This window comes from Manis javanica, chromosome 1, assembly GCF_040802235.1.
Source record: "Manis javanica isolate MJ-LG chromosome 1, MJ_LKY, whole genome shotgun sequence".
Classification (NCBI taxonomy): Eukaryota; Metazoa; Chordata; class Mammalia; order Pholidota; family Manidae; genus Manis; species Manis javanica.
The window spans coordinates 62,378,250-62,406,024 of NC_133156.1; the positions used below are offsets into that span (position 1 = coordinate 62,378,250).

General features: G+C 39.2%; 1 protein-coding gene across 1 annotated transcript in view; it reads left to right on the top strand.

Moving 5' to 3' along the window:
• The window catches only part of TMEM232 (transmembrane protein 232), a 228,204-nt gene that overhangs the window by 49,715 nt on the left and 150,714 nt on the right, over positions 1-27,775 (top strand). The window contains exons 8-9 of the mRNA XM_073233084.1: positions 656-822; positions 17,034-17,188. Of these exons, the coding sequence (XP_073089185.1) occupies positions 656-822; positions 17,034-17,188 (322 nt within the window). The remainder of the gene's footprint in view (positions 1-655; positions 823-17,033; positions 17,189-27,775) is intronic.

Consider the following 27,775-nt stretch of genomic DNA (forward strand, 5'->3'; position numbering starts at 1 on the left):
TTACTTAGGCTATATTTTTATATTCAGCAATAGGCTAAATCCTACCTGAGGCTTTTGGCGGCTGCTACCTAATCCATAGAGCCATGTAGTAGAAGAATGGTCATTACTAATTTTTTCACTGCATCAATGGCTGAAACACAAAGATTACCTAAAAGTTTATAGAAAGAACGTCAAAAAGATGGTTGTTAAGTATCACATAGTCTTATGTTGAATGGAAAATTCGTTGCTATATTTAAAATATGTACTTTTAAAAATCACTAACATCTTGAAGAGGAATAAAATTGGAGAATGTTGGATTAAAAGCAATAAGAACTTCAAAGTATCTGTTATGAATGAAGTATCTATTTTAAATTGATTTATTCATCTGGAAGTTTCCAAGCATTGTTGTTCAGTAACTATACTTAATAGAGCACGCAACCATTATGCAATTGCTGTTCTGAATTATATAAACTATTATGAACTATTTACCTTGTAGTAGTTTTCTATTATACCACCAGGGGTCACACATAACATTATAAATCTTGAATAGGTGGGGAAATGTGCAGGAGCTTAGCATCTAAGTACTGAATTTAATTTAATTTTAATAACCAAAGACAAATGAAACAAAATGCAAGATTAATGAAATATTTATCACAAACTCTTTTTCTTACAATAGCACTTTCTGTCTCTGAAGAATTATATTACAAATATCCAAACATCTTTTCAAATGTGCAATTCATTCTGAAAACCATGGAAATTATGTGTAAAAGGGAACTCCTTTCTGGATCAACTTTTGGCTCTGTGGAAAACAAGAAAAGATATGAGAACATTGATTCTGATATGGTGCGTATATCCTGGTGCATGGTAAATCATTTAAGATTACTATGATTAAATAATTGTGCTTGCCAATCTGTAACACTGCTGAAGAAAAAATGTAGCTGGGCGAAGAAAATGAACAGTAAAGACACTAAATTCATGCAACCATACACAAATTTCCTGGACAGTAGTTAATAGGATTAGTAGTGGGGCATCAATATACACCACTACTACTTTAAATAGTGTAATGACTCTTCCTGATAGATTCGATCTCAGCTATTTAATTGCAAATTGCAACATAATTTAGATGGTCTATAAATGAAGATTTTTAAGATGTTACAGTTTATTAAAGGGAAAGTGTGTAAAGTGCAGGCTCTTAATGAAAGCAAGTGTAATATTTTTATACTTCCATAATTCATATGTAATAACATTTAATATGCTATTAAAATCAAATGAAAAATTTTTAAATGGTTCAAAATTGAGGAATTAAAATAATCTCTAGTATATGAAAAATCTCCTTTTAATTTTTAATATGGATATTATGACCAACATTAGAGAAGACTATGTATTCCAGTTATGTAAACAGAACTGCAGTGAGCCATATAATTGCTCCTATTTTTTATAGGCTGATGTACTTCAAAAGACAAATTTCAGTCTCTGGCGTTCATAATATTCTTATTTCTTTTTCGCACATATTTTCTAAAAGGAAGCAGTGTCAAAACCTTGAGTCTTTAATTATTTTATGTCATATATACTTATTATTGTATGGTTTATAAATAGGAAACCTGTTTTTTTAGTAATTTCATAAAAAAGAAAAAATATGTTTAAAAAATGCAAATTGAAAAAGCTAAGGAAATTTAAGGAAGATTCTCTTTTTAAATAGTTTTATCTTTGAGTCGCCTCAGTTTTCTCATGCTTCCCTTAGGCCTTTTCTAAAACTGACTAAAATTTAAGTACATAAGGAAAAACATTTAACCATATCTATCTGTAATCTTTCTGGGCCTTAGTGTTTTCCCTGTGGCTTATTATTTGGTGAACCATTTAAATAAAAAGTGACATATACTAATTAATTTGGACCTTTTGGTTATAATTACTAATGAATGCAAATTGCTTCATGCATAAAAAGGGGCTTGCATTTAAGTTTAAAAAAATTTTAAACAATAAATATATAATCTAAGACACTGAGCAATGGCAAGAGCACTGATCATGAAGAAGACCTGCCCATCAACTGGCTTTGTGATCCAGAGGAGGTTAGTTAAGCTATCCCCATTTCCTTATATTTAAGAAAACAGCATCATCACCATCACCATCATCACCATCATCAGCATCACCACAATCACCATCATCACCATCACCATCATTATCACATCATCACCATCACCATCATCACCATCACCATAGTCACCATCACCACATCATCACCATCACCATCACCATCACCACCATCATCACATCATCACCTCATCATCACCTCATCACCATCACCATCACCATCATCACATCATCAACATCAGCACCATCACCATCAACACCATCACCACAATCATCATCATAACCATAACCATCACCACAATCACCATCATAACCATCACCATCACCATCATCGCCATCATCATCACCATCACCATCACTATCACCACCATCACATCATCACCATCACCATCACCTTCAAAACCATCACCATCACCATAATCACCATCACCATCATCATCACCATCACCATCATCACCATCGTAACCATCACCACCATCACCATAGTCACCATCACCACATCATCACCATCACCATCACCATCACCACCATCATCACATCATCACCATCATCACCATCATAAACATCATCGTCACCATCACTATCATTACATAATCATCATCACCATCATCACCATCATCACATCATCACCTCATCATAACCTCACCACCATCACCATCACCATCATCACATCATCACCATCATCACCATCACCATCACCACCATCATAAACATCATCGTCACCATCACTACCATTACATAATCTTCATCACCATCATCACCATCATCATCACATCATCACCATCAGTATCACCATCATCACATCATCACCATCAACACCATCATCACCATCACCATCACCATCATCACCATCATAACAATCATTATCACCACCATCATCACCATCATCACTGTTGTCATCACCATCACTGTCATCGTTTTCATCACCATCATCATCACCATCCCCATATTTGCCCTACTAATCTACAGGGTTGTGAAGATTTCAAAAAAGCCTGTGCCTTGTAAGTTAATTGAGTGCCATGCAAATAAAGTAATGATTATTGAAAAATATATTTAGAAACTCACCTCCATTTAGGCAGTAAATTATAATAACTTTCATCTAGGGACATGATTATGCTGACTAAATAATTGTGCATACCTATATAGTTAATTGTGCTTAACTTAATGTAATGATTGGAGTGTTTTTGCTTTAAACAAATAAGATAATGTGAAATCTTGACAACATGGGTGTTCTGGTTATGAAGCAGGCAAACATCAATGATGATTCTGTTTCTCTTTAAGAATCAGTCTGTTTTTGCCACTCCTGATGCACACATGCAGCAAGGAAATGAACTCTTATTGCTGTTTGGCATGGCCTGAACTGGAAGGGGTGCACTGTCAGCACAAGAAAATAATGTATCTGCTTAGAGTGGGACAAGTCACTGTGCCTTTTTTCAGTTTTTGGAACGAAAGGCACAGTTTCCATCTTTTCTAAGCTTTATTTCAGCTCTATATGTGTGATTCTGTAGGGGATTCTAACAGATTTTAGCCTATCAGATTTATTGCTCTCCCTTTTCTCCTCCCATTACCTCAAAATATAAAAAACATAAAGGTAGTATAGCCACAGTGCTGCTAAAATTGCTGGTTCAGCTAACTGATTTCAGTGCTTGATTTCATGTTTTAAAGTTGTTCCCCAGTTTCAGCCTATTTCTCCAGTATAGTTTCATGTCAGCCAGCCTCTCCAGTTCAGTTGAGTATTTATTCATTCAGTACCCATCTCTCTCACCTTCTGAGGGAAGAGAAGGGGAAAAAAGAGAGGAAAATGGGAATATAAAATATACATTGGTATTCATCGTCTCTACTCTATTATTAGTATGCTATAGGAGAGGATTGGTGGATTTATTCCTATAGCCCTTACTCTCTAATAATGCTAAAAGGTCTATGGCAGCATATTTTGGCTACTGTAAAAATACATTATTTTTAACGAATTTATAAGCTTTGGAGTAAAGGCATAATTATTTGTTTTCAAAGTGCTGCTATAAAATTGCTGGGAAAAAAAGAATTCTGTAGGAGGTATACATTAGGATACCCACAATATGGGTGTTCTGTTTAAGAATAGGAAATTTCCTTTCCCTGCTGCTGGAACCCATTTCTCCCTTTAATGTTCTTTTAAGCTGATCCAGACACAGGGTTTCCATTGACTTTGACAAATGGTGCACTTTAATTAGCTCTGTGCATTGCAGAGCCAGAACACTGGACTGATTTTTCCACTCCGTCCTTTGTTCACCAGCAATGTTGAATTTGCTAAGTACAGTTGTCACATGATAATAACATAGTTCTTTAGAGAAGGTAAATTCAAACTCAACTGAAATGTAGTAGACCTTTCAGAAAATAGTTGCATCTGTCCCATATACAAATAGTTTTCTTAAAACTAGGAAACACACACTGTTTGCATTCAACTGTGATTAGCAATCTCATCCTCTAATGCTTTAGGTACTTGGTAAGCTGAAGGCGTTATCTAAATTTGGGGCATTTTCTGCTGTACTGTAATTGTTCATGGTTACTAGGAATTAGGTTAGGCTGAGACACAGGTTCTTTAAAATCCTATGATTCATGCCCTATTATCCAAGTAACACATTTGTAATGAGAGGTCCTTTCATGGCAATGTTAATAATCTCCAAAATGATTGAAAACAAGGGTGAAACTCAAAAAGCTGTCTCTCAGCAGCCAAAATAGAGCCCATGTTTCAAAGCTTATTTCTGTTACAAAAGAGAGCCTGGTCAGACCTTTAGAGCTTGCGTACTCAAATTTGCATAAACATATGTGATTATCTGAATTCTTAGCCAACATTAGATTAACAACCTATGTAGGTGAGTTTCTCAAGGTAAGCATTGTACAAGATGAGACTTACAGCCTCTTGGAAGAGGTAATCAAGAGAATATGATCACTGCTTGACAATCAAGGCTCCTCACCCCCTCCCCTGACTTTGGAATGTATTTTATGCCCATCATTCCCACAGTGGGGTCCATTTTCAAGAATGCAGACTTGAGAGAGCAATGTGTTATTGAGACCATCTAGGTGGTATACATGACTGAACACAGTTAAGCCCTCTACATAAACGTTAAGATTTTGGTGGGCAGGTGAGGAGATTTACTGTCTTGTGGTGCCCAAGGCAAGCCTTGTATTAAATTCTCTTCCTTATTAAACCTGCCACCTCCCAATCTGGAGTGGCCTGCCTCTTTCTTTGGTGTCTCCTTGCCCTCTGTGTCTTTAAACCAATGTAGCCTAAAGCTGGACATCAAGTTGGGGGACAGGGAGGTGAAAGACGTATAGGAAGTGGTCATAAAGACAAAAAAAAAAAAAAAAAAAAGGAAGGAAGAAAGGGAGGAAGGGGAAAAAAGAAGAAGGTTCTCTGGGAGTCATTTAATGTAGTGATCATTGCTTTTCAAACTACCTGTGGTAAAAGATTCCTCTCATCTCTTTTAAAAAATAATTCCAAGCCATCACAGAGTGATAAGCCATAATAGTATTGAATTACTGATTACAAAAAAAGATAGAAATACAGTCATTTTTTATTAGGCTGAAAATACATAAAATTAACTCTATAAAATTGTTATTAAAATTTCTAAGTGTGTGTTCTTTTGATAATGAAAATAAGATTTTCAACATGGTCAATAGGGCTAACAAGAGAACCTCAGCCTTCCCCCTTCCCTCTCACCCCCACCTGATGCTTCCAAGTTCTTCTGCCCTGCTTGCTGTACATGCCAAAATGCCACATATATGGAAGTAGAAAAGTATAAATTCTTCCCCTTGCCTGTGCTCAGGGCTCATACCTTTGGAGATCACTCTCCTCTGAGCCCACCAGCATGAAATAAACCTCCCACCCTCCAAGGCCTCCTAGTGCCTTGATTCTTCCAATGGGCGATCCAGTCCAGGTTCCCTAACACTTTATTTCTGTATGCTAGTTAATAGTTTGCAAATGATGCTTACCTGCCAACCATACCTGGAGTGGGACTGATTTCATGTAACTGCAAAGAACTCACACCACCTCATAGCCCTCAGAGCACTGCTCCCTCTCGGTGTGCTACACTAATGATGTTCATGATGATTATATTAAATCACATAATCATCATTATTGTATTAATTCACACAAGTTTGGCAAATATATTTTTTCTTTTGAAAAAAGCAGCGAAGAAACCTTAACAAGATTTCCATGCAAATGCTTGAAATGTATAAAATGTGGTATTACCTGGAGAATTCACAGGTGTGACAAGTTCATTTGTTTTGATGATGCTAATGCTCTCCCTTCAGCCAAAGGCCACTGGAACACATTTGCAGTTAAGCAAAGTGAGTTTATTATTTGTTGCAGAGAGAGAACACACCCAAGGAACCGTGAAATATATCTAAGACAGTATTAGAATGAATCTGATATAGGATTTGTATTTGGGGTGATTTGAGGAGAGTCTAAAAAGGGATTTTCTCTAGATTTGATGCCATCAGTGTGGGTAAAATTGTAACATTTCTGGAGTATCTCACCTTGCTTTAGTGCATTTGCATATCCTCAGGGGTGGAGAGAAGTTCATCTCCATGTCAATGGGCAATTACCTGGGCAACTGAGGGTGTGTCTGAACCTGAGAGTTTAGAGGGAGGGGCTGGCTTGCTTGTTTGCTTCTTCAGGAGCCGAGGAGAGAGATGGCCCCAGATTCCAGTTTATAAGCAATAAACAAGTTTTAAACTTTATTTCTCCCTTTGACTGATTTCAGTTTTTAGAGGTATTTTGCCCCGGGATTTCCTCTCCCCAGACATACATCTGGCAGCATTCAGCAGGGTGCCTCTGAACCCAAAATCTGTCATAATGGGTATGACCTTTGGGAGGGCTGCTCCTGTGGATGGTGGGGAGGCCCCAGTGGATGCAGAGGTAGAGGGTGCCACTTCACCTCTTCTTATCCACCTAGCTGTGGGGCTTCCAAGTTAGCAACCCCTAGTAGGGAATTGGTCTAGGGCAAAGTACCCCTTAGAGGGGTGGGGCCTTCCCCAGAACTGGGGAAGGGTGGAAACACCAGAAGCTATAGAATTAGCCCTCTGTGAGTTGTAAGACTGCTTGGAGACCTTAGGGGGCCATGTAGCGGCTGGCATTTTAGGGTCTCTTTTCATCAAGATAGTGGAAAAATGTTATACAGGAGAGAGGATTATAGAGGGACTTAGGTGGGAGAGAGACACACTTCAGCATTGCTTAGAGAAGCTGGATGATAACCTATGGGATGCTGTTAAAAAAGAGAGACAGTTACTGAAAAAGCAGGTCACACTCCTAGAAGATTCCTTAGCTGTGGCGAGGGGGGAGATGGCAGGAAAAGCCGTGTTGCAGGAGGCCATGGGGGAGGGGGAGGAAAGAGTAGTGTCTTCAGCCCCAAAAATGGTGGAGGAGGAGCCATTGGTGGAGAATCCCAAGAGAGAAGAGGAGAAGGAGGGGCCATTGGCAGATCTGCTACCCAGGCGACCGCTGGAGGTACCATCTCCTGTTTTAAAGGCCCGCCCAGCTGTAATGAAGAAAATAAAAATGAAACAACTGTGGGCTCCTCAAGGGGAGGAGCAGCTCCCTCCCCAGGTTATGGAGCACTCTATGCTCCACCCCTATAACTTGGATGAGCTGGTGGACATGAGCGTCTGGTATAGGCAGAAGCCATTGGAATCTCTGCCTACATGGCTTTTACGTCTCTGGGATATGGGGGTGGAAAACATTCTTGTGTCAGGTACTGAGATGAGTAGAATTGCTTCCCTGACAACTCACCCTTCCCTCCAGCAGCGGTTGTGAAATGCCCATTACACCTCAGGGAATCAGACACCCTGGAATGGCTGACAGCTGCCATCAGGATAGTTTGGCCTACTCAGGGTGATTTACCATATTTTCCCAGTAGTTGGAAAACGTATGCAGAGCTCCAACAGGTGCTGTGGGAATTGGGTATGAAAAACATCATCTCTAATATGGATCCCCAGGGCCCTGATGAGGAGGTGTTCACTGTAGGAATGAGAAACCTGGTGCTCCATGCAGCTCCCACATCTCTCTTTGGGTCCCTAGTGAATACTCTTGTCCCCCACCTATGGCAACCCATAAGGGAGGCTACCCATAAGGGATGTTAGCAGATCTGGGGGAGGTTGAAACAATAAGGGCACAGAGGGAAGTATGGGCCGTGACTAAAAGGAGAGGTGCAAAAGGCCCCATGAAAGTCTCGAGGACCCAGATGTGGGTTGATTTGATAAAGGCCAGGGTAGTGAAAGAAAAACTTGATGGGCAGCCCAATAGAATATTGTTAGAACTGTGGCACCAAGTAAAGCCAGAGCAGCAGTTCCAGCCGCTGAGATCCAGGACACAGAAGCCAGAGTCAAGGCCTCATGCCCAGCCTGTGTCCCTGAAAAACTTCATGGGAGACAGTACTGAGGATTCGCCTGAGCCCTCACCCCCACAGGAGGATGATTGGGCATTGCAGTTCAACTGAGGGGGGCATCAAAGTCCCCAGCTAGGGGAACATAGTGGGGACCAGAGGCTACATGTAGAATTAGCAATTCATTGGTTCCCTGTGAATGTACAATGTGTCCTGGCTCTGGTGGACACAGGAGCTGAGTGTTCTTCGATTCATGGCAACCCTGAGCATTTTCCGGGACCCCTGTTGTGATAAATGGCTTTGGGGGTAAGGCAATTAGAGAGAAGAAAGCCCAAATCTCATTGGGGATAGGGCGTTTACCCCCAAAGGAGTATACCATGTACATTTCTCCCATCACTGAATATATTTTGGGGGTAGATATCCTGCAGGGCCTGTGGTTACAGACTACTGCAGGACTGCAGGTGAGTTCAGACTGAGGGTATATGTGGTAAAGGCAGTTCTTAGGGGACATACTAGGCACCCATCTTTAGCCTGCCTGTACCTTGGCAGGTGACAAATACTAAGCAGTATAAATTGCCTGGGTGGGGGGAGCACAAGGAATTGGAGAAACTCTACAGGAGTTGGAGAGGATGGGCATCATAAAGGTCACTCATAGTCCTCTTAGTTCCCCAGTGTGGCCAATGAGAAAGCCAGACAGCTTCTGGCATATGACTGTAGACAACAGGGGATTGAATAAAATCACACTCCCTTTGCATGCTTCTGTCCCTTCTATAGCAGACATTCTGAACGCCCTCAGCCATGAACTGGGGGATTGTATCATTATGTAGTAGACCTTGCTAATGCTTTCTTCTCGACTGACATAGCACAGGAAAACCAGAAACATTTTGCCCTCATGTGGGAAGGCTGGCAGTGGACATTCACTGTCCTTCTACAGTGATATCTCTACAGTCCCACCATCTGTCATGGACTTGTAGCCCAGTACTTGGCCAAATGGAGGAAACTGCAAACAGTGCAGCTGTATCACTACATTGATGATATTATGCTCACATCTGATTCTCTTTCAGATTTAGAAGGGGTAGTTCCTAGACTGTTGCAACATCTACAGGAAAAGGATGGGCTGTGAACAGCACCAAGGTTCAGGGACCTGGTTTGTCTGTGAAATTCTTGGGGGTTGTCTGGTTGGGTAAAACTAAAGTTGTTTCTGAAGCACTTATAGACAAGGTCCAGGCTTTCCCCACCCCTACCTCTGTGGCAGTATTACAAGAGTTTTTGGGTCTTTTGCACTACCAGAGAGTGTTTATCCCACACTTGGCACAAATTCTGAAGCCCTTATACTGGTTGATACTAAAAGGCATCAGGTGGGACTGGGATGAGACATGTGCAGCTGCGTTTACTGCTGCCAAGCGGGCAGTCAAGGCCGTACAGGCCTTGAATGTAATGGACTCATCAAGGCCCTGTGAACTAGATGTTCACATAACTGAAGATGGTTATGGATGGGGTGTTTGGCAGCAGCCTGAATGGACATGCCAACCTATTGGATTCTGGTAACAACCATGGAAAGGAGCAGAGGTCCAGTACACCTTGATAGAGAAGCAACTGGCTGCTGTGTACCACACCTTGCTGACTACAGAGCCCATTGCTGGAACAGCTCCAACCAAGGTAATAACCACCTATCCCAATGTGGGGTGGGTGTGAGACTGGACCCGAGGGCCATGGAGTGGCATGGCACAGACACCTACACTGACCAAATGGGGCGCATATTTACAGCAGCACAGCACCCTCTCTCCTAGCCCCTTAAGTGGAGAACTCCAGCACTTATTGGGGCCAGTGACATATACCAATGAAAAGCAGGAAGAACTTGCTTTTCAGCCTTTGGTAGCTGAGACTCCTTATCAGGAGGAAGAAGCCCCTATACCTGAAGATGCTTGGTACACAGACAGCTCCAGTCGTGGGCAGCCCCTAAAGTGGAGGCCTGTGACTTTCCATCCTAAGACTGAGACATTATGGATGGAGGATGAAGAGGGTAAGAGCAGCCAATGGGGCTGAGTTGTGGACAGTGTCACTCATGATCACCCAGGAGCCCTCCCTCATAGTTGTCTGCACTGACAGCTGGGCTGTCTATCAGGGCTTGACCCTGTGGCTACCGACAGGTTATCATGCCAACTGGATGGTTGGCCATCGACCTTTTAGGGGCAAGAGTTGTGGCAAGACCTATGGGCCTCTGGTCAGACTAAGACTATTACTGTATCAGGTGACTGGCCATTTGCCTTTGGCATCCCCAGGGAATGATGAAGCAGACACATTGGCCCAGGTGTGCTGGCTAGAAGGAAAGCCTGCCTCTGATGTGGCCCAATGGCTGCACCAGTGTTTGTTGCACGTGGGATAAAAAACAATGTGGGCTGTAGTCCATCGGTGGGGCTGGGGCTTGCTATTGACCTTTGAAGAAGTCAGCAGAGCCTAGAAGGAGTGCCTTGTGAGCTCTCAGAGGAACTTACACCGAGTCCCACAGCTACATAGGACAATAGTAAGGGGGCCAATACCCTTTGTCAGGTGGCAAATAGACTATATTGGGTCTCTGCCCATATCAGAGGATATCGGTATGCCATGACTTGTGTGGACATGGCTACTGGACTATTGGTTGCTTTTCCTGCACATCGGGCAGATCAGCAAACCACCAAGAGGGGCCTAGAGCATCTTTTTGAAGCCTGTGGCTGGCCACAGGTGATTGAAAGATATCAAGGCACCCACTTTACTGGACATGCATTACAAGAATGGGCGCAGCAATTAGGAATAAAGTAGAAATTTCATGTACCATATAATCTTACCCAGGCAGGCATGATAGAGAGGTACAACGGTTTGTTGAAATCTGGCCTGAAGTTGGACACCAATAGTCTACGGGGTTGGTCAGTTCACCTATGGACGGTGCTGAATGAGAAGCCAGGTAAAGGAGCTTTGAGCCCTGTGGATATGCTCACACACCTTGCTGCCTCTCCTATACAATTGTGCATCCAAACCAAAGAAGAGCTATTGAATCCAGGATATGGCCAGCAGAGCAACATCCTGCTGCCAGCCCCTACTGCATTAAGCCCTGGAGACACTGTTGAATGGATCTGGCCCTGGACATTTCGACACATGCACCAGCCATGGCTGACCCTTCTGGCACCTTGGGGGAAAGGCCTGGAAGCTGGCCTAGTGTGTATTCCTGGAGTAACAGCTGAATGGCCCCCAAAGATCATAGTAGTGTACCAAAATGTCCAGCAGGTAAGAGCATCTTGCGGGAAAGTTTTATTTTATCTTTATGGCCAGTGCATGTACCTCCTGTAGCCCTATATATTTAGCCATCTGTAACTCTCACAGGGAGGGGGGTGAAAATCTGGTATACTAGACTAGGATGCGATCCTATTCCTGCCACTGTTTTATCACAAGACCACTCTCTTGCATGTATCTTACGTGATGGACAAGATTTGCCTATGCTGGTGTCATTAAAACATATATCTTATCGCCCTTAAAGTTATTTTCTCCTATAGTCCTTCTGGCCTGAATGTGCCCCCTGGCTGCAGCTGCTGCATGATGATTGCTGTGAATCCTAAGCTATTGCCTGCCTATGGAATGGACGGGCTGTGGACTTAATCTGCATAAGACTTTGAACCTAGCTGAATCCTCCAGCTTGAGGACTGTCATAATTTTATTGCTGTTACTATTGTTATGTCAGTCTGGTCACAATGCTCCAGTTTCCTTGCCCAGGGACCATTGTGGAAGAAGGGGAATGAGTAGACTATAAAGTGCGATTTCTGGAGGGGTGGCCTGTCCTTAAAATTGGAACATTTCCAGAGTATCTCACCTGGCTTTAGTTCATATGCATATCCTCAGGGGTGGAGAGAAGTGTCTGAACCTGAGTGTTTAAAGGGAGAGACTGGCTTCCTTGCTTGCTTGATTCTTCAGGAGCAGAGGAGAGAGACAACCCTGAACTTCAGTTTGTAAGCAATAAACGGGTTTTAAACTTTATTTCTCCCTTTGACTGATTTCGGGTTTTAGAGATATTTTGCCCTGGGATTTCCTCTCCCTGTACTTACAGTCAGAAAGTGGGGCAATTCCATGATTGGGTATTTTGTGGGTAGCACAGTGGCTTTGGTGTGTGCTTAGACAAATATTATCAAGTGGCTTTGTTTATTTATTTATCATGGTCTCAGGGTAATATTATCTGAGGCTGATATTGTCTGCGTTTATGGGCAACAGGAGAACAAAATGATTTGGCTGTGTCAGACCAGCTGCAATAATATTAATGTCAAGTCAGTTTTGAACACCAGAGGCTGTTTTTTCTTTCTCAATGATGAGTAAAAATTGTATCTATAAAACTGAAAATAAAACTGAAATCTTGTTCACTGCCTAAATCCTGATCTTTTCTTTACCAAATGCCTTAGGGGATTTTCTCATAAGTTGCATAGGGACCCATGGTCCCTGGGCAGGATGCCCCAAGATGTGCCATTGTGACATGCAGATTATTTTGAGCAGCTAAAACCTTCAAGGCCCCAAAGAGGAGAGTTATCACATAGATAGCTATATTATAATGTAAACTAGGTGTGGTAAATGGGGAGGGACTAGCTAAATCTGTTAAAACTACTCTCTGTGCTCCATTGTTTCTGTGTAGTGCAGTATTTTGTTTATCAAACATTTACTCTTTTCCTATTTCTGTGAATTGCATCACTTTTCCTTAGAAGCCTCAGACCTCTACCCACTTCTCATTGGTTCTGGATGATATATATCCCTCATTCTCCCTGTCTTTGAGACCCACGTCTATGGCTTCCCCATATGTACGTAATTAAACTTTGTTTTTTCTCTTGTTAATCTGTCTCATGTCTGATTTGATTCTTAAACCAGCTAGAAGAACCCCCAGGGGTAGAGGAGATTTCTTCCTCCTCAACAGCTGGTTAACAAGAATTTCTGACCTAACTGAATGTTCTATGTAGCCATGCAATGTCCATGATTAAAACAAAAAACAATAATGAACTGATTGCTTTATATTAATTAGTCAAGCCATCCACAAGTTTCAAAACATATTTGCTGATATATTTGTTCAGAATAAGTTTGCAACATACCGTCTGTCAGGCGTAGGGACCAGGGCAGTCTACTCCAAGATGTGCCTCTTCGGCATGTGGATTATTTTGGAGTTGAGAACAATCAATCAGAAAGAAACTTTGATCTCCCACTCTCCCAACTGCATTTTAGAATTTAGATAGAGGAACTGCTCCTGGAAGAAGGCTGTCACCCTAGATAGCTATATTATAATATGGACTGGGTCTGGCAGACAGGGAGAGATGTGACTAAGTTTGTTAAAAGTCCTCTCCGTGTTGCATTGTGTCTGTGTGGCCCAGCAAACCTTTGTTTACTAAACATCTACTTTTACTATATTCTTGTGAATTGCTTCCCTTTTCCTTTGAAATCTTAGACCCTACTCCCTTCTCCTGAGTTCAGAATGACATATATACATCATTGTCCCTGACTGTCTTTGAAATCCATGTCTACGGGTTCCCAGTACCTATGTAATTATAATTAAAGTTTGTTTTTTTTTCTTTTCTTCTGTTAAGCTGTTTCATGTTGATTTGATTCCTAAATCAGCTAGAAGAACCTCTAGGCTAGAGGAAATTTCTTTCTCCCCAACACAGGCTTCCAGGCTGACAGATTAACAGCAATTTGAGAAAAGAATTTCATTTATATGGGTTCTACTTCTTTGGGTAGGATCTACAGAAAGCAGAAAATTTAATTATTTAGGTAAAATATGTGCATTTACTGAAATCAGTCTGATGTCTTACATGATTTTAGAATAAGCTTTTCTGTGCAACACGCTAACATTCTAAATACTGGCTTGTTTCCATTTGCTTATCTGAATGATTGTTCTCAGACTCAGTAGCCCTGGGTAGAGACTTCATGTTACTCATGTCTTTATAACATCTGAGTTCCTGACATAAGTAGATCAATACATTTCTGTGGGACTTAATCAAACAGTTAAACTTAAAATGTTCTAGTTTAAAATGTATGTATGAATTACTGACCTTCTCTATCTTGAGTACTTTATGAACATTATCTTTAACTGTAGTCCTGATGTCATCTTATATAATAAATGAGGTTTATAATGCCATTTGAAATCTAAGCATTTCTTTCTGGCATAGAAGAAAGAAATTTCAGCTTAGTTAGCAATTTGAATGTGGATAAAATTGCAATATTTCCAGAATCTCTCACCTGGCTTTAGTGCATCTCTGTATCAATAAGTGTTTCCAAGGGGTGGAGAGAAGTAGTGCATCTCCATATCAATAGGTAATTATTTGGGCGAGTGAGGGCTTATCTGGACGGGAGAGGTTGGGACAACTGCTTGTAAGAAATAAAGGGGTTTCTCCCACTTTATTTCTCACTTTGATTGATTTCAGTTTCAAAGGTATTTTGCACCAGGATTTTCCCCCTGAGATACATTAAGTATCACAGGATGTGTATTTCAATCTTTACTGATGACAAAACATTCAGTGAGAGTTCTATATTATCATTGTGTACAAATAAAATCAGGTTTCTTTATACTAATTACCTTAGTAGACAAATCTATGATACTGTTAGGAAGCACTCTGACAAGGCAAAATTGTAAAATGCCCTAAATTAAGTGACATAAGGGCCTGAGAATGAGGGAGAGAGACAAGGGAAGGTCATTAGTCAATAGCCTATGGGCCACAGCGTAACCAGAAACTCCAGTTCCTGGATGGTCATTTTGTCAGGCACTGAGAATGTCCTCAGGACCACCACAACCTCCTTGCATGTGACCAGTGGCTGACATCATGAAAAACCAATCTACAAGCCATCTCTATGGACTCACCACCAATCGCAGGACTTTCCCCACTTTGCATTAGCCCTCCTTTCTTATCTGTAGTCAACGTGAATTTAATGAACTGTTCTTTCCTTGAGACCCCCCCCCCAATCAATGTGCCCTGTTTTTAAGTCTGGTGGACAAGTTGTTTTTGTTAGCTGGCTTTGCTGCTAATGAAGCAAAAATTTCTTGTCTGGTACTCAGTCCTTATCTGGTTACCATCTGTAAAATCTCAATAAACCCCTTTATTTCAGAGATCTCCCAGTCTCCAGAGTTTTAGATTTGTCTACTCTTAAGAAAAACAAACAATGTCCTATTTTGTTTTCTGAATTTGTAATTTTTAAAAATAGTTACTTAGCAGACATTGACAATGTCCAGTTAGGCATGTATTTTGGTTCTTTAAAGGTGTTAGGAAAGAGTATAAAACCTAAATGTGATTTATTCCCACTAGGATGTTTAAACATTTTAACAGTAAAGTATTAACAAAGGGCCACGTGGTGGAAGCTGCTCTGGCTGAGAGGGGGGGTGAGGAAATTGATAAGGGGATAAGGGCCTGGCTATACCTGTTTGAGTTTTTAAACCTACCAATAAGATTAAGACAAATGTAAAGGAAAGCTATAACTGGCTTAGGCGATGTCAGGGAAGAATGTGAACCCTGTAGTACTCAGCCAATGAGGAACCAGGGGAGGGACTCGCACACTAGGAGATAAATTACTGGCGCCAAACTTCCTAGGTGTGCCTGCCCACCAGGCACCCAATCTTGCAAAACCATCATTAAAGCCTTGCTCCACTGTTCTGTTTGTCTCCGTGTCCACTTATTGAATTTGGACCACTGAGTGTGTTTCTCACAAAGGGAAATCCACATTTTAAAACTGAATTTGTTGTTGGATCATTGTTCAAATGCTCCCCTGACCCCTCCTCTTTGGGTATCAAGGAGAACTGTCATATAGAATACAAGACGCACAATTGTGTATAATAGTTGTCCCTTGAGAGTATACATGGTTTTGAGGTGTAGAACTGATGTCATTGAACACAGGGACCCATGTGAAAATATTTTAAGACATTAGGTTCAAGTTAACTATTGAAAGGGAGCAGAATTTGCCACCCTAAAGTATTCCTCTTTGACATGAGAATTATTTCAGTTTAGTTATTAAAAAACTGGAGAAGCCCTGAAAACTGAGTAAAAGTTACCCTTTTGAAAGAGATATATACATTTGTAAGGGAAATCTCCATTTCTAAAGGTGTCTCCCTTTTTGTCCCAGGCAGAAAGGTTGACTCTAAAGCTCTAGAGACTCTTATCAATGCAGGTGATGACTGAACTCTGCATAATAACTCATCTTGTTTACTATGCTTTTCCTGGTGACCATCCCTGACTGGCCTCTCCAGGACCAATAATCTTTGTCTTCAGCTGGAGAAGTTAAGGTGCTGGCTTGGATCATTTCTGAGAGTTACTCACTCTTCCTGGGTCTCTCATGTATATGGGAGGTACACATGTTATTAAATGCTTGTTTTTTTCCTACTAATCTTTTTTTTTATTACAGTGGGAATCTTAGCTAAGAACCTAGACTGGTAGAGGGAAAATCATTTCTTCTCCCCTACCCTGTATATACTTAAAAAATACGCTGGAGTAAATTGCTCCACTTGGTGTGACATGAAGTGTAAGAAAATATGCATTTTCATTTGTATGTTTAAAATTAATTTTCATGTTTATTCAAATCAAAGAAGTCTTTCCAAGATATATTTTTATATTTTAATTCCAGGAACATTTGCAATTAAATCAGGCAGGATATGAAGTCAACCACCTGCTTTGGCACTGTGTTGCTGCCTGGTCTTGTGTTCAGAAGAACAGTTCTCAGTTGAATAAGGTGCTTAAACATCTCCTCTTTCATAAAGCACAGCTTCAAAAGAAATGCTGGTAAGAGGGATTCCATAAATCCAGAGTAACTCATGGAGAAACCTTTGTGTTTAAATGTTCAATAACCTTTGTACTTAAATGTTAATCACACCTTAGTTGACTATGAAAAGAATTTATAATCTCAATCCAAATGCAAGGGCAATTTATATATTTTGTATTGGTTCATTTTATCAATAAATTGTTCCTCTTTTTTTTTTTTACTTGATGTGCATGCATGTATTGCATAATTTGACTTTATTAAATGAAATTTGTCATTGAAAAGAAATCCATTCCCACATTTAAAACATCCTTTATTTTAAAAGTGGTTAAACAACAACCATAAAGTACAGCTTATTATCCTTGGAGGAAATATACTAAATTTCTATTTCTTTATGCTTTACTGATGAAGTATAACAAAAATGAATTTTGACTTATATGGGCTCCTCCTGTATCTATGCTAATTTGAGGAGGGAGAGTGAAGTCATAAATTACAACAAAAGAAGGCATGGTTTTAATGGAGGGCCAACAAATTTTAAAAGACATTTCTGAAGATCAATCAAAGGATATGTCTTTCCAATATTTGAGGAAGATTGGAGTTTTGAATTCCTCTGCCAATGCTAGTGATAATAATAATCTGTCATACCATAGCAAGTTGCAAATTCTCTTGCCATATATTTTTCTTGAAATTAGTTCCAGTTTTTAAGCCTCTGTTTGCCCATTCTGAACCAAAGGTCTTTGTATAAGTAAATTCTAAGATTCTGGAGCATTCCATAAGAAACAAAGGTATTCTCCCAGTTTCACTTGAAGGTTTTGGGGACTCTAGATCAAGTAAAAGTTTCCAGAGGATGGCTAAGAACTTGCCTAATTTCCTAGAAACAGCCTAGTTTGGAAGAGGCTCCATCAAGAATTTATTGTGTTTCATTTGATGGGAGAACCCCACTCAGTATTGCAGTTCAAGAAGATTGTGACTCTGTTGCATTTTAAAACTAAAGATAATATCCTCAAATATGGAAATTGCAATTCAAATAGAATATTTGTTATATTGTTGTCGGGCAGCTGCATCTGGGGAGGTCTTTCGCTGCATACCAGGTGAAACCTCAATCTGGACAGGGGAGGTTTCTTAATTCTGAAAGAGAAAGTGTTCTCAAGCAGGTCAGACAAGTGTAGGAATGGAAGGAACCCATTAAAGCAAGAACAGCAGGGAGTGGCAGCTGCCTGCAGGCAGCAGAGAACATTCAAGTGCAGAGGAAAAGAGGGAAAGTTCTCAGCCTAGGGCAGATTCCCTTGCCAAGTCTTAGAGCCAGGGTCACCTGATATCCTGCATTTGCTCGGATCTGCACTGTGTGGGGTCTAACTCTTACCACCCCAGGGACTGGAGGAGCCATGGAGCATGGGATTGAGTGAGATTATGTTCTGAGAACTTCCCAAAGAAGGGAGATTTTCAGGCCAGCTGCTAAGAGCCACACAGCTGCTGTTCCATCCTGGTCACCCAAGTGATAGAAACTTTCAGGCCCAAATCTGAGCTCTTAGTAGCTCCTTCCTACTTATTAGGAGTAAAGCAGAGACAGAGTGAGGACTTGGAAATAGAATGAAATAGCAGAGACAAAATGCAATCATTTGGGCAGTGAGAAAACTATTAAAAACTATGTACTTAAAGAAAGGAAAGTGTGGGCATCCTCAGAGAGGAGGCATGTTGAAAGACTGGGGATTCTGTCTTTTTAAGGCCTTCAAAAGGGGCAAGGGTGGAGGGGGGTGGTTGGGCACAGGCTTGTCCTGTGGTGGTAAGATGTCTCTCTCTAGTGAAGGACACTACGTCCTCATCCACAGTCAGTCCTCTAGATGATTCTGTAAGAAGAACTTAACCCAAGGGATGTACTGATCCTGTTCTCCTCCAGGATAGTGGTTTCCCTCAGGCAGTGGGGACATATTAGTGAAGACTGCCTGCCCTCCCTTAAGATTAGGTGGGTTATTGTCTGATTATCAGGGAATATGTTAGGAATCTTGCTTCTCACCTGTGTGCTTTTTAAAATGGAATCTTAGCCTTAAGATGGGGTCCCTCCTGTTCTTACTACACTGCTTATATCTTAGCATTTTTTATTATAGGCAGGAAAAGTTAGTCATGATGCTTGTCCCATGTCCCTGCCTTACCTTGATACCAATAAAATTCTGTACTGAATATAATTTTAATAATATAGAGCTGCTATAAATACCACAAAAATTAGAGATTCTCATTGGTGCAAATTAGGCTATTCTGAAAGCCATGGTGATTGCTTTTGACCACTTTTATTATAGAAAATAAGTTGTATGGCATACAAATATATGGTTTAATTTTCAAAAGGACAAACAACTAGAACTACTGTAGCTCTTGGAAGACTAATTTGATTTTAAAAATAACAGAAATTGTACTTTAACATGTAAAAATAAATATTGCATGACTTTGTCCAATTTATTTTCAAAATATTCTAATAGTTATCAGATAACCAAGTTTAAATAGGTGCTGAGCTAGTAAAATAAATAGTTAATCCTGAAAATCAAGGAATTGTTCCTTTAACCAATATTCAGTCTGACTGTATTACAACACAAACTTAATTTGGTAATGATTTGTCTTCAAGGTAGTTTTTTTTAACACTTAATATTTTATAGATTTGAGGGCATTGGTTTTAATAAAGAACTGTTCTTACTTTACAAATGAAAAAACTAAGGCCTAGCTTGTAAGGCTTTCTAGCAACTGGAGCCAGATTTTAAGGTTCCCATCATCACACTCTCTTTGGGGTATCGTCCCAGTGTCTCTATGGCTGCATTATTGAGAAAACTGCTTTGAAGCACCTTGTCACTAAGTCCTGACTTCTTCTTTTCTGGTAGGACACCATCAAATCAAGTGAGGGAGGGGATGGCAGTATTTAGACATGCTGAATGAACAGAGGGATACATTGAAAAAATGCTAAAACACAGAGACTGCTCGTAACAGAAAGGAAAAGATAATTGCTTGAAAGAGCATTGCCAAACAGTTTTGAGTCTATTTCTTATGTTTACTGTTTATTTTTAATAAAAGATTTCATCTTTAGGAAAAAAAAGAGATGACTCGAATAAAAAAACATAACCAACTGACATTAAAAAATTAATGTCTTTTTAAGTTAGTGTTTGACTAACTTTTCTGTTAGTTACTAATGATAACATACCAAGTATTAGAATCTTAACTTTTTTTACAGAGCATGTAACAGCCTATACAGGTTTCAGGAAGTCATTATTCCAGATAAAACAAAGTCTGATGTAATTATCAAAATAAAATCAGAAACACTTTTGCATTTCTTGGGAAACTTTAATATTGGTCTCACTCCTAGCATTGGTACATGTGAAAAATTAAAATGAATTGAATGTACTTAGAGTGAAATAGAAATGTTGAAGCATCATACCTTGAAAGTAAATTAAAATTTTGTCAGGATTTGCTGGACTGGATAGCCTTAGAATTGTGACACTTGGTGGAAGATATCTTTGGTTTACTACCCAAAATTCAATGCCAAGTGCCTATTAACAGAAATAACCTGAGTAATTTCATTTTCCATGCATAACAGTAAAGTACCATAATGATGAATCAATGTTCAGAGTTTTAAAATGCAGAGGAAGACCATTTAATTGATTGATCAGAAGAACATTAATAGTGACAAAAATTGCTTGTCACTGGCTCTCATCTGTCCATTTCTGATGCTAAACATCAGTAAATAATCATGTATTTCCCTGCTTAGCTCTATAACCCCCCCTTATAAAGACCCTGCAATACCAAAGGAAAGAAATAGAAGCAAGTGATTTAACTAGCTGATTCTGGAAAAGAGCAGGCCCAGGATCTGTGAAAAGGCTCCAGGAAGGTGGTCACAAGAGTAGAGCAACCTCTGCTGCTGCAGGACAAGTGAAAAACAGAGGAAATGAAAAGCACTCAAGACAATAAATTATAAAACAGGGTGAAAGTGTAGAGAAGAAGAGAATACATGAGACCCTCCCAGCTGTCATGCACCAGCCTTTATCTTGGAAGTTTAGCTTCGGGAGCTACGGATAAGCAGCTTGCTTAAGGCAGATGCCCATTTAATTTGGTTACATTTTATATTATGCTTCATACTCTCAATGCTCCACCCTGTGGTTTCGCCTTTTATAAACTGCCCCATTTGCTCTGGGAAGATTGCTTTGCCAGTGCAAAAGGCTTACTAATCTAACATGAAAAGAATGAATTGTGTTTATAATTGAATTATTAGCCAATGAAGACTGCTGAGAAATGCAGTATGGAATTTCAGTAGAGCAGTATAACATATAAAATTATATCTCCCAAAGCAAAATAGCCGACTTAACTTACTCCATGAGTGCATTCCAAAAGAACTTGACAATTTAAAATTATATTGACATGGCAAGTGTTTTCCAGATATTCAGTATTTGTGTTTGCATCAAAATGAATTGAATAAAGAACAGCTTTGGGTGGGAAGCAAGGTCACTGACACACTGTCTACCTCCTGAACCCCAGTAATTATGATGCTCATGTGACAGTCTAACCAAAACCACTCAAACACAAGTTTTTGTCAATAATCCTCATTCTTGTGCTGAGATGTAAGTCCTTACTCTTGTGCTGAGTGTAAGTCCCTACTCTTCTGATTCTTTTCGTGGATTTCTTGTTGATTCGTTGATCATGTTATGGATTGAGTTTGTTCCCAGTTCTTGTCCCTGCTGAAACAAAGAATTAAAAGGCAGAGACACAGTAGTGAAGCAGAGTGAAAGTTTTATTTGAATACACTCCAAGAAAGGGGCAGGTGAGAGTCAAGGTAGACAAAGGCCTTGATCGTTCAGACAGGATGCCTTTTTATTATGTTCTGGCTAGAGGAGCCTCTTTGACTGACAAGGTGAGGTCATTTATATAGGCATCACTCTCAGTGCACATGTCCTTTCCCAGAATGAACAAAGAAAAGGCCACGGGGGTGAGGAGTGTGGAGTGGGAGCAAAACCACTATTTTATTTTAATGTTATTATGAGGTATGTTTTGGGCGGTTTCTAGTTTTGTTCGATTATATCTTCCTTGTGATGTGGTTGTGATTGGTTTGGCCTGGTCCCAATAGCCAAGGAAGTTATCTCCCTGAAGGGCCTTTGTTGTCTTTAAGTGGGAGCCCCTAACTGGGCAGTTTTTTCCTTGAACCTTATCTTCCCCTCTCTGAGCTGCTCATGGCTATCTTTCTACCTAGCAGTCCTCTGAGCAGAATATAACCATTTGGTCTGTATCAAGGGTAAATACATAATCTATGCTTTGCTACAGTATGGTGCAGTGAGAAAAGCATTACTTCAAAAAAGAGATCCTATCTCTTACTACCTAATTTGTTTAGCAGTTAGAGATAATAACCATCTTTTAAGAACTTTGAGAGATTTAAATGAGATAGTAGAAAACACTTTTTATACTCTGATTTTCCCCTAATACTTCAGATCTGAAATAATTTTTTTCTTGGACAGGCTTCTGCCTACTGAATTTCTTTCTTGGTACCTGATACATGTCCTCTCCTCAGGTTAACCAAATTAAGTCCCTTAACTACTACATTTCAGAACTGCTCTTCTGCTCTCAATTCCCACTGCCCTAGCCTTGGTTCTGGCCCTTACTGTCTCATGACTCTTGTAGCTTATTAATTGCTGTCTTTGCCTTAAGTTTTCCCCTCAGTAATCTATCATCCTCTGCTGCCAGGGATATAACATCAATGTGATTATACTACTTTCCAGATTAAAATTATTTAACAAGAACTGTTTTTACATGGCACCAAGGTTACAGCTCCAATCAGGGTCTAATAACTTGACTTGTTTAAAAAAACAAGAAAAGCAAACTGGAAGACTGAAAGATCCTGCTATTGTGATAAACCACCAACAACCAGCTAAACAGACTGTAGCCCTGATAGGACTGGATGGAGGAAAACATGCTGCGACCCACCTGTGCCTTCTCTGATGAAGCAGCCATGGCTTGGCCAACACAGTACACTGTCAGCTCACTCTCCCGGACTGTCTTCTCTGGAGCTCCCAGAATGAAGTTCTGTGAGCAGGAGAAAGAATCTTTTTAGCAGACATGCTAAAGACTGCATTTACAAATAGCCCATCTTTCTGAGTATCAAAGTCATGCATTGGCAGGGAAATGTATTTTCTAAACTAATTTTCATGGGTGGTCAAAATCAAGAGTGAAATCCTGACTGACCTCTTCTTCATGTGCAATGAAGACTGAGACTAATTTATTTATATCAATCCTCTCTTTCTAGACTGTTAAATATGATCTTGCTGATAACACTCAAGTTGTCATTAAAATGTTCTATCTCCTCCTTAATGATTTATATATTTCTTTTAATTTTTTGCTCATTATTTATAAAATAATATTTACTTATTAAAATTTATCTATTTTTCTCATTCACTGTCAGCTATTTATCACTAGGATTCCCCATTCTTAAGCAATTAGATACTATTATTCACTTCTTGGTTGGCTAGAGTACATTTCTAAGTATGGACATAGGTGACCTATTCCATTAGGTGAGCCCTTGATTATGCACAACTTTTAACTAAGTATAGCATTTACCACCACTAAGTATAGCATTTACCACCATTCATTTTTCCCTGAAAAGTGTAATGCATGTTTTGTCCAGAAATAGACTTCTGTGCTCACAGTTTTAAAAATTTAATCCCTCTTCAAATTTCTAAATGTTGTTATGCATTTCCTAATTTACAGTCATAATGAGGTGTTCAAAGCTAGTCTGCTGCTTTTTCTATTTCATTTTTAATCCAGAATTTTTTAGAAACAGGTGTGTGATTTGATAGCCTGGAGGTACAAGGCAAACTCTCTTGTCTCATTTGAACATCTTATGAAGTTCTTGAGGCAAATCCTTTGCTTTACTTAGAGAGAGGCACCCCCACAATGCAAAGCTGTACACAAATCCTGGGGTGACTGGTCTACACTTCTGAAGACTTTCTTTGATTGCTCATTGTTTACATGTCCCCAACTCCTGCCTTTCTGTGCTTAGGGTTTTTTGTTTGTTTGTTTGTTTTTATATTATAGTGGAAAAACTCATGTATACACTCAATCTTAAATTTTGGGCTTCTGAATATTGAAAAGGTTTTCCTTTATTTGGATCCCATTTTCTTCTAACTTACAAACCCTTAAAGTTTCTTTCTTTTTTAATATTTTTCTTGATTTATGTTTCTTTTGTTCCACTAGGAATTAGCAATGGGTCTCAGTTTGCCAGCTTTTAGTGAAATGGTCTTCCTCTAAATTATAGAAGAATTTTTAAAGTTTGTTCCCTTCCAAGCATCACTTTCACAGTTAACTTCCTCAGTTATGGATTTTATTTTTATAATTTTATTTTTTATAAATTATAAAACTTATAAATTATAAATGTATTATAATTTGAATCTCCTTGCAATCTTTTCTTTTTCCTGTACTACCTTTCATCACAGTATCAAGGTTTTTCATTCTCATTTCTTAGACTCTCTTAAAAATGCCGGATCTTATAAACATATCTTCTGGTTCCTGTAAGAAATTATTTTCAGAGCTCTGATCCTCTTTGTTCAGGTTGATATTCTATTTGGCCCTTGCTTTAATATATTTTTCATTGGGGCCCCTTCCTCCATTTTCCATTTTACTTATCTCAGAATGAGGACAAATCTATGAAAACTTGGTATTTTTAAATAAGAGCTTTGTATTCATAGCATACATAACAAAGCTGTTCTGTGCTACGACACTCAGCATGACATTTCTTCAGGGACTTTCCTCAATTCTTTGCCCTCTTTGGTATTTTATCTTTGGGGAGAAATTGTACACCAGTATTTCCATTATGCACTCCCCACCCTTCCCCCCATCCTACACACACATCATCACACTCACTGTTTTCTATCCTTTCTGTTATCTGGAAGTTGTCATCTCTGAATAAGTATGGAGAGATGGAGACGAAGCACAGAAATAATCCTCTGGCTCCTTAGAAAATCAATACTCTAAAGGATTGGCAGAACTTTTTCTGATTCTATGAAAACATGGTAGACAGTAGAGATATTTTTTTCTATAATTTCCTTCCTTTTAACTCTTTTTGGGGAAACAAGGCTGCTGTGTTTCATGAAGTGGCTTTTGGGCACTCCTTATTGCTGTTCTTAATCCAGGTCCATCAGTTTTATAGTTTGTGAAAATTATAAATTGCTGTTCCCAGTGACCTCTTTCTTCATTCTTAGTCTTCAGGGTTGAACGGTTTTTGATACCATCAATTATTTCTAAAGTATCTATTGAAATGTTGAAATAACCTGTGTAAACAACACAATTTGGAGACATTTTAATTCCATCTTTTAAAATTACAGTTTGGTCATTAAGGAAAGAGATCCAGAGCAGTAGGAGAATATAGGAAAACTGTTTCGAATGCTGATATTTTTAATCCTTTTTAAAAGTTATGTGTAGATAGATGATAGATAAGTAGATAGCTTTTTATGAAGCCTCTGTTTATTATATTTTAGCTGATTTATTTATGTGTCCATTTATTTATTTATCCTAATTTATGCCAGTGTACAGTGAACCCTGGAGTGGAGTCAGGCTAGCTGAAGTCTAGTCCAGGATCTGATATTGTTTAGCTATGTGCAGTGCTTCACATTAATTTTAATAGTGGAAAAAAAAAGCCCAACTAAAGTTAATCAAGTAACTCTGTTAATGTAGTCAAGCCAGTAAATCTCTGCCCATTTCTTTATTTACAAAATAAGGGGAAATCTATAATATTTATAAATTACTTTGTACTTGTTTAATTTCATGGCAATGTAAAACCAAGTCCATGTTCTAATAATGGAGACTTGGTGTACTATAGTGAGTTCACAAAGAAGCAAGTGCTGCATTAAAATTTCTAACCTAATCCAGCTGAATTCTTTCATGTTCATTGATTTTCAGTTTTGATTTTTAACCAACTCCAAGTTATAAATACCAGTGCTTCTATTCTGTTTTTGAAAAAGGCATTTTCACCTATAGAAAATGGTGCAATCAGCAGCATTGATTGAAAGTAATATGTTTCTGCTGAGGGATTTTTCTACCAAAGGTTGGCCAACACTGATGCATCTTTTTCCATCCATATTTCAGTGAGAGTACCCTAGGTTAGTTACAGTTTTTCAGACTTAAAAGAGAACAGAAGAACCCAAATCATATGGCTATGAGGTATATTCAGAGGAAAGGCAGTTTTGTGGACCTTGAGACTATCCTCCCCGTCACTAGACCTTACTGTGCAACGGGGGCTCTGAGTGCTCTGGGGAATGACTCACTCCTCGTCCATCTTGGAGGGGATCTGGACCTTCCCTTCAGTCACTCTAAGACTTCATAGAGAAAAAAAGCCATCAAACTCATATCCTTGACTTTGAAGGAAAAGTATTTTTGTAATTCAGTTAAGTTCAGCATTTTGAACCTAGCTATTTTACATGAAGATTTTGTTTAAATTCACTGAAAATAGGTTTTGCTAATACTTACCTTATAGATGAGAAGAGATTAAGGTGGAGGTACACAGATTGCCCTGCATCATATCCTTAATTAGTGGCAGAGCTAAAATTCCATCACTAATTCTTCTGACTTTAAAGTTCCTGCTTAGAAACATGTTAAGCTGATCAATGAGGTTTCAGGTCTGCATGTAAGAGAACCTACCAGTACATTAACATATAGGGCCTTACTTACTGCAGTAACAAGCAGGGCACTACTGATGCTTAAGGGAACCCTCAAGACCCAAGCTCCTTCTAGCTTCCTTTCTTCCATTCTTAGTATGTGCCTTTTACCTCATTGCTGCAAGCTGACTGCTTTACCTCCTGGTATCATCCAAATAGGAGGAAAAGGGTGAGCAAAGGAGGAAAAAACACCTGTTATCTAAATTTAATCTTTTCTTTAAATCATAAAAATAATAGCTTACCTGGAAGCCTTTCATAATATACTTACATTTATCTCATTGACCAAATCTACATTTATGGCTATTTCAAGCTTCAAGGGAGTCTGGGGAGTCATTTTTTAAGTCAAGATTTATTAAGGTGTAAGTTACACACAATAAAATTCACACATTTTATGGTCTATGACCTTTGACAAATGCATACACCGTTTAATCTCCACCCCAGTCAATATATAGAACATTTTCATTTTGAGGCAGTGTTAATGAGCCCTTGGCTATCTTCAAGTCGAGGTTCAGTTCTGAAAGGAAGGAGGAGACAATGTTAGGTGGGCAATACGCAGCACTGTCAAACTAAGATTAACATTTTTTTGAAATATATATACATTATATTAGTTTCACATGTACAACATGATTCGATATTTGTATATAGTCTGAAATGATCACCACAGCGAGTCTAGTTAGCATCTGCTAAATAATGATGTAGTTAACCATTTGGAAAAGCAAAATTATAAAACAGCAACTACCCATAGGTGGAAGAAGACTTCAGTTATAGTTAGCCTAGCTTAAAACAGGCACTTGGACAAATGTCCCAGGTCTATTTATGTCTCAATTTTCTAATATTAAAAACAAAAAAAGGTTTTAAAAATTTCTTACATGTGTTAAAAATTATGGTTTAGATGAAGTGAGATAATTTATGTGAAAGCACATTGAGATCTGTGAAGCTCTA